Below are 13,571 nucleotides of genomic sequence, written 5' to 3'. Positions count from 1 at the left end.
GTCAGAGAAACCAAGTTTCCATGAATTCAGCCTAGAACAGGGCTGTGGGGGCCTTGTAGGAGCCAGCCTATCCCATGGCCTCACCCAGATGCTGGAGACATGCTTATTTATTATGCAGAGGCTCAGAGAAAGGGGGTAGGGGAGTTGGGAGGCAGGGCTGGGTGGACATGAGAAGATCTGTGTCTAGGCCTGGAGCTCTGGGTAGCCACAGGGACAGCATCACCTCTTGGAGGCCTGTTTTTTCCAGGGGACCACCTTCTTACTGCCCCTCCTGACTTTGCTGAGAACAGGCAAATCCACTTCAGGCGATTTCATTCTAAAAATCAAGATAGAGAGAAGCAAATGCTGAGAAATGGATGGAGAGAACTGGTGTAAACAGTGCTCAGAGCCCTGCCCTGGCCTGAGCAGAAGTGGGCCTGGCCCTCTGCCTTGCACAGCTGAAACCCTCTGGGTATTGCTCCAACCTGGAGGTCCCAGCGGCACCTGTGACCTTTCTAGGGGCTCACAAGTTTGCTTTTCTATTTTCATAAGAAATGTGTGATTTTTACACTCTTACAGAATATGTAATTTGCTTCAGTCAATATGGCCAAGTTAGTAGTCTTCTGACAGGTCTAGAAAGTTTCCTGTAGGGAAACAGCAGGCAGCGTCTACCCTTCTCAGATTGATGGTCTGGGTTGTAGGGTTTCACAGCAGAGTCTACACAAGACCTCAATCTCCACCACCCAGACCAGTGCCTGCTGCTCCAGGGAGCAGGCTTGGTGCCCAGCTGGACATGGTGGTGATGAAATGGGCCAGATCAGGGATGGCTGGAGATGACCCACGCCCAGGGTAGGGGGGCGGGGGAAGTGACTTGCCCAAAGCCACTTAGCCCCAAAGGAACTCTGTGGCCTGTGGCAGAGCCAGGGGCCCTGCTGTGAGCCATGCCCCTTCTGTTGACCACAGGAGGGCCCCTTGGCCCCCGGGGCTGGGGTGGCCACCTACTTTTTCTCGGCTTCAGGGGGGGACTCCTCCACCTTGTCCCCCATGGCCAACGAGGAGAAGCTTTGTTGGATATCTTCTGATATTGCTTTCTTGGCTGAGTCAGGGTCTTCTGGGACTGGGGTGGAGGTTGGAACGCTGTAAGGGAGGCAGGGAAGGGAGGGCAAGGCTCAGCAGCGGCACAGCCAGAGGGAGTCCCTAGTTTGAAGCACTGGCTTGGTGCTGCCATTTAACATTCCAGCTCCAACAGAGAAAAGGGTGCAGGGCTTCTCTTCCCCCAGGGTGGGTAATGGGAGAGTCTGACCCCTGGGGACCCAGAGATCCCCTGGAGCTTGGTTTTTCTGGCCTCTGTGGAATCACCCTAACTCTATGTCAGCGACACCTGTGCACCCAGCACTGACCACCAGTGAGGCAGGAGGGCTCCATAAAGTGAGCAAAGGAGAGAGAGCACAGGAGGCCAGGGAAATAAGCCATCATGTACAGTCTTATGGGCTGCTTGTGTCCCCTCCCCAAACTCACAGGTTGGTGGAGTCCTAACCCCCAATACACCAGACTGTGACCTTATTTGGAAATAGGGTCACTGCAGATGTCATGAGTCAAGAGGAGGTTATATCAGAGTAGGTTGGACCTCTAATTCAACATACCTGGTGTCCTTATAATAAAAAAAAGGGGGGGGTACCTGGGTGGCTAAGTGGGTGAAGCCTCTGCCTTCGGCTCAGGTCATGATCTCAGGGTCCTGGGATCAAGCCGCACATCGGATTCTCTGCTCAGCAGGGAGCCTGCTTTCCCCTCCCCCTCTACCTGCCTCTCTGCCTACTTGTGATCTCTCTCTGTCAAATAAATAAATAAATAAATAAATAAATAAATAAATAAAATCTTTAAAAAAGGGGGGTGCAATGTGGACACAGACACACAGACAGGAGAACATCACGTGAAGCCTGGAGTAATAATGCTGCCATAAAGCCAAGGAACTACCAGAAGCCCAGAGACTGGCCTGGAGCAAGGCCTTCCCTAGCACCCTAGAACTTCCCTGCCTGCACCTCTGTCTGTGGCCTCTAGAATCATGACACAATACATTTCAGTTTAAGCTACTCAGTGTGTGGACCACTGTTACAGGAGTCTTAGGAAACTATTATGAATAGGAGACAGGACAGGCCCTTTTATTCATTGTTTCCTCCTATCTATTGAGCCCCTGCTATGCCACTTGCTTGAGGGCAGTGCATTTCAGGGACAAAAGACAAGCAGGGGAGGGGAGAGGAGGGCATCCTCCATTGTTTAGAAAACCCTAGAAAGATAAAAAATGGAGGTATGGGCTGAGCTGTCTTCCCTGCTCCTGGTCCGGGGTGGACAGAGGTGTTAGTGAAGTAGATCCTGGGAGTGAGTCTCTTGGGACTTCCTGAGCACCATGGTGGTGCTAAGGGCTCTTCCTCCTGTCCCCAACCCCATGTCCACCCCCCTGGATGGGTCACAGCTCAGCATTTCCTAGGAACTCAAAGCACAGGTAAATGGAGAAATGGGAGTCCAGCCAAGTGGGACACTGGAAAGGGAACCCTAGGTAAGAGCTACCGATAGCAGGTTACACAATGAGAGAGTCAGGGTGACCAGGATGCGGGCAGCATCGGCAGTGTCCCCAGGTGAGGCCCTCCACCAGGCCTGGGGTTGTGTTCGCAAATGAAACATGCCGGCAGCTGGGGAGACGGTCTCCTTGCCTGGCCCTGGGGGGATGGAGAATGGGACCTGGTGTTACCAGAGTGGGGAGGGTGGGCTCTGGAGACCAAATCAGTCCCTCTCCTTCCCCCTCCCTCAGCTGCAAGCGAGCACAGAGCATCTTCCCTAACCCTCCACTTTTAAGTTGTGATTGAAAGTACATAAGGTAAAATAGACCCATTTGCCAATGCCTAGCTCAGAGGTGTTAAGTACACTCACATCGCTGTGCAGCCATCACCGCTATCTACCCCCAGACTTTTTCATCTTCCCAAACTGAAACTCTGTCCGCATTAAACACCAACTCCCCATTGTTCCTCCTCCAGCCCCTGACAACCACCACCCTCCTTTCGTCTCTGTGTATTTGACTCTCTAGGGACCTCAGGTAAGTGTTTGTCCTCTTGTGACGGGCTCATTTCACTGAGCATAACGTCCTTGAGTCGCATCCGTGTTGTGGCCTATGCTAGGATTTCCTTCCTTTTTAAGGCTGGGCAATATTCCACTGTATGCACAGACCACATTTTCTTTATCCGTTCATCCACTGATGGACGCTTGGGTTGCTTCCTCTTCTTGGATATTATGAATAGTGCTGCTATGAACACAGGTATACAAGTACCTCTTTGAATTCTTTGAATTCTTTCAATTCTTTTAGTATCTACCCACAACTGAAATTGTTGGATCATAATTCTGTGTTTGACTTTTTGAGGATGCGCCGTACTGTTCTCCACAGCTGCTGCGCCGTGTCACAGTCCTGCCAACGGCACACGTGCGTTCCAGTGTCTCCACAGCCTCGCCAAAACATGCTGGTTTTGCTTATTTGATGGTAGCCATCCTAATGGCTATGAGGTGGTATTTCACTGTGGTTTTGACTTGTATTCTTCTAAGGATCTGTCCCCTTCAATGAGAAAATAAGTCATTTTCTCAATGACTTCCTCATCTTTGGATCCACCAAGGTGAAGCAGGTAGAGATCGTGTTCACTTCCAAATCCCAAGTGCAGAGCACGAGCCCGGGCAGGCACTCGGAGTGGCAGGACTTTTACGTTAAGAGCCGGGGCTGCTTCCGGGGAGAGGAGCCTCCCATCACTGAAGGCATGTGAGGGGCGGCTAGATGACCAGGGCGGCTGGTTATCAGTGGACACTCTGTCAAGCAGCCCTTCTCCAGTCTGAACTGACCTCTGCCTCCCAGGGATAAAAATCAGCTCTAGGTCATCATTCAATGAAAATGCCCAAGAGGGTTCTATGTGCCGGGCCCTGGGGCTGAGCAAAGGACACAAAGAAAGGGAGGTAGGCCATGTGATACAGGACACCCGGCCTTTGGGGCTGGCCTGGCTTAACAGGTGCAGAGGAACCTGCAGCCCCTTCCCCACCCACGGCCTGCTCCTCAGGGCAGAGCTGACTTGTCAGGCCTGCATGAATCTCCCCTCAGCTGTCCTTGGCCTGTCCTGCCCCCACCCTTCTGCTCTGCCACAACCCATCTACTCCCAGCAGGGAGCCACCTCATTCTCTGCTGGGGCTTGCGAGGCCTCAGTGGGGAGACTTGCCTCCCTGGGCAGCCAAGTTCCTTCGCTGGCCACAGACAGACCTAGCTCTTCTTCCTGCTCACAGCCCTCGCTCCTCCATGGTGGCCTCATGGACCCCGCGCCCAGACTGAGGGCTGGCTCTGTGGCTGGCCCCCCTGAGTGCCCAGTGAGCAGCCCAGGCCTTCTGGATCTGTCCTCCGGCTCTGCCCACCTCACTGCATTTACTCTGTAGACCTGTCTCCTCTCCCTCTCACGTCCCTGCCTTGAATCCTTGCACTAGAGCTGTACAAAACCAAGCACACTGAAAGTCTACTCTGGCAAGGAAGAAATGATTCCCACCCAGGGACAGTGAGGGCACCCTCCTGCCAGAGCTCTGGATGTGAGGGTGCCTGCCAGCTCCCTCTTGTAACAGAGGACCCAGAAATGAAAACACTAGCACTCCAGAAACTGCATCTCCCTTGTGCTACACCGCAAGCTCTGAGTTCTAAGATGCTTTTTCAACAAAGTGGCCTATCATGCTGGCACTTTCCACATCCACTGACCATATCCCTCTCAAAACTAAGAGCGAACATTTGTTCTACTTCCTTCCAAACCACCGCTTGGCGGCTGAGCTTACTGCAAACCTCCATTCTGTCATCCTTCCCCATCTAGGGGCCAACTAATCGGTTAGCCTTCCAGGAACACATCCAAGTTACATATTTTGGGGAAAAATGGACAGGTGGAACACAGAGGTTTGCCCTTCAGGCTGATCGCCACTTGCTGGGTATAGCCAAAAAGCCAGGTGTAAGTGTTCGGGCTGCAAGTGCAGGGACGGCCACGCATGGGAATGAGCAAGTCTTTGAGATGACTCCGGCCACCGTCATCTTCTGACATGACCACATGAGAGAACCCAAGCAAGATCTACCTAGCTGAGCCGCCTCAGCCCCCAGACCCTCAGAGACAATAATAGGAAATGGCTGTGCGGTTTTACACCACTGAGCTTGAGGTGGTTCCTTTCACAGATGGAGATAAAAGAACTGTTGTTATGGCAACATTTTCTTGTTGAATTCCATTCCCTTTTTTCTCTAAGTGCCTTCAAACTGCCAACTTAATAGGCCATTCTAGAATTAAGAGGAGTCCTACTGGTTTATAGTCTCAGGAATCCTCCCCTTTCCACTTTCAAAAACCTGGACTGTGCACACAAGAGTGTGTCTGTGTGTGTCTGCGTGTTTGTGTGTCTCTCTGTGTATGTGTCTGTGTGTGTGTATCTGTATGGGTTTTTGTCTGCATCAGTGTGCGTCTGTGTGTATCTGCGTGTGTCTGTGTGTGTGTAGTTTGTTAATTCTCTCCCCACCGTTCCTCAAAACTTACTAAAATCTTCAAGTTGTGAGCATGAAGTCCTTTCCGAACCCTTGCATATAACAAATTAGGAGCCTAGAATTCATTAAGTAACAGTGACTGCACTCACAACTGTAATTTGTAACGTGTCAATAGGTGGTAGTGATGTGCCAGAATCTCACACATGCCTGACTCATCCAATCCTCATGACCCAGCGCAGTGAAAACTATGCTAATTCTTGTTCTATAGACAAAGCAGCTGAGGCAGAGAGGGTAAGTGGTCCTTTTAAGGACATTGGCAGCCAAATAAAGAGCTACATGTGCTTGTAACTAGTTTGGGCCTCTCTCACTCCCCATCCACCACACGCCCAACCACCCCATTAGTCAAATGTCTCTGAAAGTGCCTTTGCTTGCTGTCTTCGGCACCTTACAGTGGCTTCCACTCATCCTCAGTTTGGGCCTTCTGGATGGCATCCTCCCACCCCCTCTGTTTTTGGTATAGCTCTTTCTTGAACCTGAGCAGACCCAGAGCCTCCATTTCTCTTTTTCCCTGGGACTGTCAGTAAGCTACCCCAAGCCGTCCTCCAGTCTCAGGTGGTGGGGCCTCAGTGACTTTCCTCTCTGCACCTGGCAGCATCTGCCCTTCCTGATGTCTCTGGGCTCCTGGGGATCCTGCCTTCTCTACTAAGTGGTCCAGGGTGTGACCGCTACAGTTCCTCCTAGAGAAACCTCTTTAGGGCCTGGCAGACATTTTGGCATGGCTCAAACTCAGTGCGCTGGGGAAAAACTGACTCCAGGACTCCTAGAAAGCTGAGGGGCCTGGTGGGAGTGGGGTAGAGTTGCTGTCTGGACTTTGCGTTCTAGGGGTGCAGGCACAGGGAGCTCCTGTGTTCAGGCAGATAATGCTTTGTGTATGTGTTTGCTCCTCACTTTATGTTTTTTTAAAGCTTTTATTTATTTACTTCACAGAGAGAGAGAGAGAGAGAAAGAGAGAGCAAGGGGGGGGATTTGGAGAGGGAGAAGCAGGCTTCCCGCTGATCAGGGAGCCCCACGCGGGGTCTGATCCCAGGACCCTGGCATCATAACCTGAGCCAAAGGCAGTCAGTTAATGAGTGAGCCACCCAGGGGCCCTCACTTTATAGTTTATACGACACTTTGGCAAACACACTTTCATAAGAGGTGGAAATTATCATCCTCATTTTAAAGGTGAGGACAGTGAGGATTAGGGAGGCAAATGGTCCCCCAGCCTATAAAGACCAGAGTTGGGGCTCCTGACTTTTCTTGGGACCCCTGACTCAGTAAGGTTTTCACTGCACTATACAGCCCAGGCATTTCAGAATCCACTCCTAACATAGCCTCCAGCAATGTCATAAACTGTGGGCTCCTTCCCTGGATGAGGCTGCATGCTTCTTGAGCCAAGAGACCAACCTTTGTTCATCTCACCCAAGCTGGGCCTGGGAGGCACTCAATAGATGGGTGTCACCTGGTTGAAAAGCCTATGCTCAGTGGCCAAGAAGCAGCCTCAAGCCAGCACCACCCCACTTCCCTTCCCAAGGGCCTGAGCTCACTTCCTGAGGGACCCTTATCTACGTGGCCCTGCCGTAAACAGAGAAGCAGGACAGGGATTACACATAAGATGGGGTAGGGCATGATGGGGAAAAAGGTGGAGGTATCACTAGGACGCCTACTCAAACCTGTCTTCATGATTTCCAGCACTGTGCAAACCATCCCATGTTCCCCTTTCTCCAGAGGGACCTTCTCTCCAACTTGTGTTTCAGAGAAACCAACAGCATGACCTCACTCCCCCTTGCTAACCTGAGAAGTCTTCTGCTTGCTGCCAGCTTCTGTCCTCACCAGTGTCCCTCCCATAACGAGGCCCACCCCGTGCCTGCCCTGCATCCCAAGTTTTTCCCATTTTACCTAAATTTGTAGTTGTCAGGCAGGAAGTAGCCCATCTTGCAGTCTTGTCGAGCCTGGAAGATCTGTTTCAGCAGATTCTGCCTACTGAAGCCATATCCATTCAAAACACAGCCACCAAAAAGGAGCTTCCCCCCGGCAAACATCTGTGGGTACACAGGAAGCACACAGTGGGAGGGGCCCTCAGCACACCAGCACTGAATCTCAGTCCCGTGTCATGGGCCCTCGGAGCTTGTGTCGGAAGCCAGGCCTTTCTCTGGTGGTTTTGGTGGTTGGGGAAAGGGTGTTGCCTTCCCCAAGCTGCCCAGTCAGTTGTGGCTGAGCCTGTTCCCCATCCAGGTCTCTCAAGTCAGAAGGCAGCCCCACCATCCCAACCTTTGCCCCCTGCCAGCCCACCTGCTCAGATGCCCCTTCACACACAAGCGCTCCAGGGTCCTGGGGCCAGAAGGGTTTCTTCCTACTCAGAGGGTCCCATGACACCAACCTACAGCTGGCTGGCCCACTTATCCCTGTGCACTGATCAGCTGGTCCCATGGGAGAGGAGCCTCTGGAAAGCAGGGATCTTGTCCTACTGCTCTCTGTACCCCTACTCTCTAATGTCAGTCTCCAGCAAGTGGACATCTGTCTAAAGATTTCTGTGCAAGGATATCCATTAGCGTGTTATTTGTTATGTAACCCTACCCCCGACCCAGCCAACATGGAAATAACCTAAATGTCCAACAAAAGGCTCACAGGCAGAGAAATCAAATGACAGATTCTCATGTAATGGTTAAAATCACAGTTACAAAAGCAGAACCCCAAAGTCAGCAAAAAGACTGAAAAAGCCAAAGGCACACCATGGGTATGGCCCAGACGTCTTGATTGTGCTGGATCTAGCAGGAGCCTGGTACATACATGGTGCATGAACAAATGAGGCAATCTGTGTGATATGGGGAAGTCATTATTTTCTCAATTGTATATTCTAAATTTTCTACAATGCATACACACACACACACACACACACATATACATATATATATATTTTTTTTACAATGCCCTGTTTTTGGTAAAAAGTTACTTAAAAACAGATGAAGAAGGGAGCACTTAGGTGGCTCAGTCAGTTAAATGTCCAACTCCTGATTTTGGCTCAGGTCATGATCTCAGGGTCCTGGTATCAAGCCCTTCATGGGGCTCCATGCTCAGTGGAGAGTCTGCTTGAGGATTCTTTCTCTCTTCCTCCCTCTGCCCCTCCCCCACTCTCTCTCTCTCTCAAATAAATATATCTCTAAAACAAAACAAAACAAACTAGATGAAGAGAATTTGGTTCTCTAGGTTGGGTGTGGCCTGCTCCCTTGAGTCTTCCAGGATGAGGGACACATGGGGTCAGGTGGGAACAGGATGCTGCACTCCCGCCCTGGCTCTGTGTGTTGGGTGACTCTCAGTCAGGCCTTCAGCTCTCTGGGCCTCAGATCTCACAGATGCTCTCTCCTTTCCCCTCCCATTTCTAATTCCACAAGGGTAGGAACTGCAGGAGACTACGTTGGCAAGCAGTTGGCGCTGCATCCCCAGTGGGCCCCAGCTCACCAGAATCATCCCCGGCAACACAGCATACTTCTTCACCAGCAGGGGTGGGTCCTTCTGCAGGGCGCTGTCCAGGTCATACCGCAGCAGGCGGTAGGGGTCATGCCGGCACTGCCAAGACAGAAGTAAGCGCCCATCCATCCTACGCCAAGAGGATGCACTGATTCCTGCATTCTCAGGCTAGCCAGGTTCCTGTGAAGTCCTGGAGCCCCATTCAATACCGCCTCCCAACTCCTGCTCAATGGGCTCTTCGACTCCCACACACACACCTCCCACGACCATTGCCACGACCATCTAGGCATCTGGGTCGACCTAGGGCCTTTTGCTGGTGAAGGGTGTCATGGAGATGACTGCCCCTCATCACATGACAGCCACTAGCTCCACCCTCTAGCATCTGCAGGACTTGACTGTTCCCTCTGCTTGGAAGAAGCCCTGCTAGAGATTTGAAGGTATACCATATTCATGGGTGTCCCCATTTTCAGGATTCCTCCACCCTCTACCCACTGCTGGCTGCCCTTCTGGACAGTTCCCTGTCATTAGATCCAGTGCTGGGACCTGAGTCAAACCTACATCACAAGGTGGGGCCTCGCCAATCCAGAGTAAAGCTGGTCTCTTTCCCTTCCTTCTTTCTGGATGCTACAAATCCATTAAAATGGCTAATGTATAATGTTTCCTGGTCTTATCTGCCTTTTATTCCAGGTACCTCCAGCTGTCCTGCCTGATGTTTCAATTTAAAATGTGAAATCCAGAACTGTATCTGGCATTCTAGCTTTCAGAGCAAGACAATGTTAGGGAACATTTCTGCCTTAATCACAAACACTGGAATGGTGAAACCAGAGTCACTGTGAAACCTGACACCTCTCTCCAGATCCTTCCTCCACATCCCTCAAATCCCACTGCCCACTCCTCCCTCAGATTTAAGGTCAGGCCCTGTCCCCATTCACGCTACTCCCGCTGGGCTGGACTGCCATGCATCTTATGCTTACAGATAACTAACGGCCTTGAGATAGATTAAAGGCACCTCTAAGTTCCCATGTGGGCAGGGATCCTATGTCTATATAGCAATGAGCACAGGGCAGGAATCAATAAGTGTTCACTAAGTCTATGTAAGTTGGGGCTGACTCTAGAAAACATATACAGCTTGGATGCACAAGACCAGTAAAAGGGCTTTTGGAGTCTAATCAGAAGGGTTCCAATGCCAAGCAGGAAGAAGGGGCAGACGGTGGACCAGAGAGGACATAGGGCCAGAGGACTTGAAGGAAGTCAGCAGGTGGACATGAAGCTGACATGCTCACACAGCATCCTCTGCTCCAGTCAGGGTGGGGATTGTGTCACCCCTGAACCCTGCTAACCCTGCCAGGGATGGCTACTGAGGGAGGATGATGATGAGACTCAGGAATGACCCTGCAGCCAGGACAGGACTGGGAGTGTTCTATGTGCCCCTGACAGATCCTTGAGACTTCAGCCACAATGAACAGGGACCCCTTGACAACCTTTGCACAGGCTGCTGCCTCTGACAGGAACACTCACCCACCTGCCCAAACCCTCTCATCCTGGGAGACTCCCCGACTGTCTGGAGGTGGCAGGCCCTGCTCCCAGCTCTTGAGCCCCCAGAGCTGGCCTTTCATGGCCCTGCTCAGGGCTGCTATAGCTGTTGCCTCACCATGCTGGGAGGCCCCTCTGGGTCTGGCACGAGGCCAGCACACAGTAGGAACTTGGCCACAGTCTGTGAACATTCTTATGTCTTGAGTATCCATTGGTGAGTCCATCTCTGCCGCAAGCATGCACCCCAATACATAACCACAAGCTAGGGGGAGTGCTCTGGATGAAAATGGCAGAAAAGTTCTAAGTCAGAAAGAGTGCCCACTTCAATGTGGTGACATTCATCTTAGGACAAGAGGATGAGTCAGAGAGAGAGAAGAGAGGCAAAACATTGCAGACAGCATGTCAAAGAGTGTATGCAAAGGCCCCAAGGAGAAAAGGAAGTGAGAGGGGGCCCATGTGCTGAGATCGAAGGGCAGTCTCTCAGCCAGATGCTCAGTCAGTCCTAGCATCCCTGTGGGGGTCTCCCCCTTGGGGCTCCCGACGCCTGGACCCTGGGGCCTCCTCAGCTGGGCCCAGGACCCACCTGGATGCATGGCGAGGCACGGCCCTGCTGCCGGTGACTATAGAGTGTGTCAAGCAGCCACTGGAGCTGTGCGGTGCTGGTGGGGTTCTGGCTTGAGATTATCCCGAAAACCAGGACCTGGCCGGGGTCACGGGGTGCGGACAGGAAGCGCTCTAGCTCCACATCGGTGACCAGCGGTGCCTTCACCATGCACCTGCAGCCGGCCCGAATGTCTTCCTTGCGAATGAGCTTCCGCAGCACCAGCGGGCAGTCGGAGGGTGAGGCTGCCCACCTGGTGGGGCTGCACATCTCTCCAGCCTTTCCTCTGCAATGAGGGACAATGGACCAGTGCTCAGTAGGCCAGTGCTCAGGCCTTGGATGGGGCACACAGACTCTGTGTGCTTCAGTTTCCGCAGGTGTAAAACTGGTAACTCCTTCATCCACTCAACAAAAAATTTGGAGTCATCCTGAACCCCTTTCTTTCTCTGACACTTCACATCCCATCCAATCTACCAGTAAGCCTGTCTGCTCTATGTTCAAGAATGATCTAGAATCCACCCACGTTCCCTCTCCCCCACTCCTACTGACACGGCCTAAGCCACCATCATTTCTTGCTTGGATGCCTGCAAGGGCTCCTAATGGCACTCTGCTGTCTTCCCTGGCCCCCCTTCAATCTATTTTGCGCACACCAGACAGAGGGATCCTGGCTCCTGTTAGAACCCAAGTCACATCAAGTCACTAATCTCTTTGAAACCCCCCAGTAGCCTTCCACCTTTCACAGAATAAAAGCCTATCTCCCCATGATGCCCTTCCAGGCTGTACATGATCTGGTCTCCTTCCTCAGTCACTTGCCCTCTCTTACTCTCCAATATTCTCACCTTTGCTTATTGTGCTCAGCTGCTCTAGCCTCTGCTTATCCCCCAGCCTTAGGGCCTTTGCTCTCGCTGTTCCTTCTGCCTGCCTGGCTTTCCCCCTGGGCAGCCACCACACAACTCACTTTCTTTCCCACCTCCTTTATATCTTCGTGCAAATGTCAACTTGTCAGAGAGGCTTTCCCTGACTGTCCTATTTGGAATTGCACCTCTCAACCTTCAACCCTCGATACTCTTTCCCTCTCCCTGGCTATTTTTTCTCCTTAGCATTGCTCACTAGAGCACATACCATACATTATATTTATTTTGATTATTGTACTTCTCCATCCCAACAGAACATAAATTTCATGAGTTCATGAGTCTGGAGTGTTTTGCTCAGTGAAATAAATAATAGTTCTTGGCAGATAGTAAAGATTCAATAGAGATTCAATAAATATGCAAACAAATACTAATCAGGTACCTATTATGTGCCAGACACTGCACTGGGTTGTCTCAGCATTATTGTATTTAGGGGGGAATGAGTACCACTCAAATACAAAGTGCTGCTATGATTTTATTCTTGTCATTACTACTGTCTTACACTATGGTTAGCATTGTATGCACCCACAGCCCCTGGCATAGACATTGTCTTGGCTAATTTTGTAATAACCCTATGTGATAGTCTGGGCAGAAACTACTATCACTGTTTACAGATTGGAAAACAGAAGATTCCCACTGGGTGAATGGATTATCGAGTTCATACAGTGATTAAATGACAAGGGCTAGGATTAAAAACCAGGTCATCCTAAAGCAAGATCAATGCCAGTAATTAAACTATTCATATTTTCACAGAAGCTGCGTGATACTAATAAACACTTGCTAAACTTAAGAATATCTCTTCTTTAAGAACATGAATATCTTGGAGAAAAAAGATTAGATCTACTAATCACAACTCATACTAAGATAAATCCAGAATGGATCAAGAATTTAAATGTGAGAAAATTAAGCCATGAACATTCTAATAGAAAATAGGGATGAATCATCTTATAGTTTTAGAGTAGGGAAAGCCTTTGATAATTAGGATTCCTAAGTCCAAAAGCCATGAAATAAAAATACTGGTAAATTTAACTACACAAAAGAAAAATGAAAAAATCTGAGTGGCAAAACCATCACAAAGACAAATGACAAATGACAAACTGGGAAATATGTATATGAAACTTCCATCACAGACAAGTGGTTAGTTTCCCTACTAAGTAAAATACTGTAAATGAGTTAGAAAAAGTTAATAACCCAGCAAAATATGAACAAAGTAAGTGAATACACAATTCACAGAAAATTACATAAAAATGATTTTTTAAAAGATTCACCCATTTGTTTGAGAGCAAGAGAGTGCAAGCAGGGGGAGGGGCAGAGGGAGAGAGAGAGAATCCTCAAGCAGATTCCCTGCTGAGCACAGAGCCTTACATGGGGCCTGATCCCATGACCCTGTGATGATGACTCAAGCTGAAATCAAGAGTTAGATGCCTAACCAACTGAGCCACCCAGGTGCCCCAAAAATGATTTTTAAAATTATACAAATATAAGAGTGGCATAGCAAAAAAGGCAAAGTAGAGAACCC

At 50.3% G+C, this 13,571-nt stretch overlaps 1 protein-coding gene across 1 annotated transcript in view; it reads right to left on the bottom strand.

Annotated features, from left to right (window-relative positions):
• Positions 1–219: 219 nt before the first annotated feature.
• Positions 220–13,571, bottom strand: part of LOC308347823 (uncharacterized protein C3orf20) — a gene marked incomplete at both ends in the record, with an annotated part of 74,805 nt that continues 61,453 nt past the window's right edge. The window contains 5 exons of the mRNA XM_080811577.1: positions 220–316; positions 982–1,116; positions 7,439–7,581; positions 8,999–9,106; positions 11,124–11,427. Coding sequence (XP_080667703.1) covers positions 220–316; positions 982–1,116; positions 7,439–7,581; positions 8,999–9,106; positions 11,124–11,427 — 787 coding nt within the window. The remainder of the gene's footprint in view (positions 317–981; positions 1,117–7,438; positions 7,582–8,998; positions 9,107–11,123; positions 11,428–13,571) is intronic.

This window comes from Martes martes, assembly GCF_963455335.1.
Source record: "Martes martes genome assembly, chromosome: 1".
In the NCBI taxonomy this organism is placed as follows: domain Eukaryota; kingdom Metazoa; phylum Chordata; class Mammalia; order Carnivora; family Mustelidae; genus Martes; species Martes martes.
Note: the sequence above shows the minus strand (reverse complement) of the source record. Positions and strands in the feature narration are given on the sequence as shown.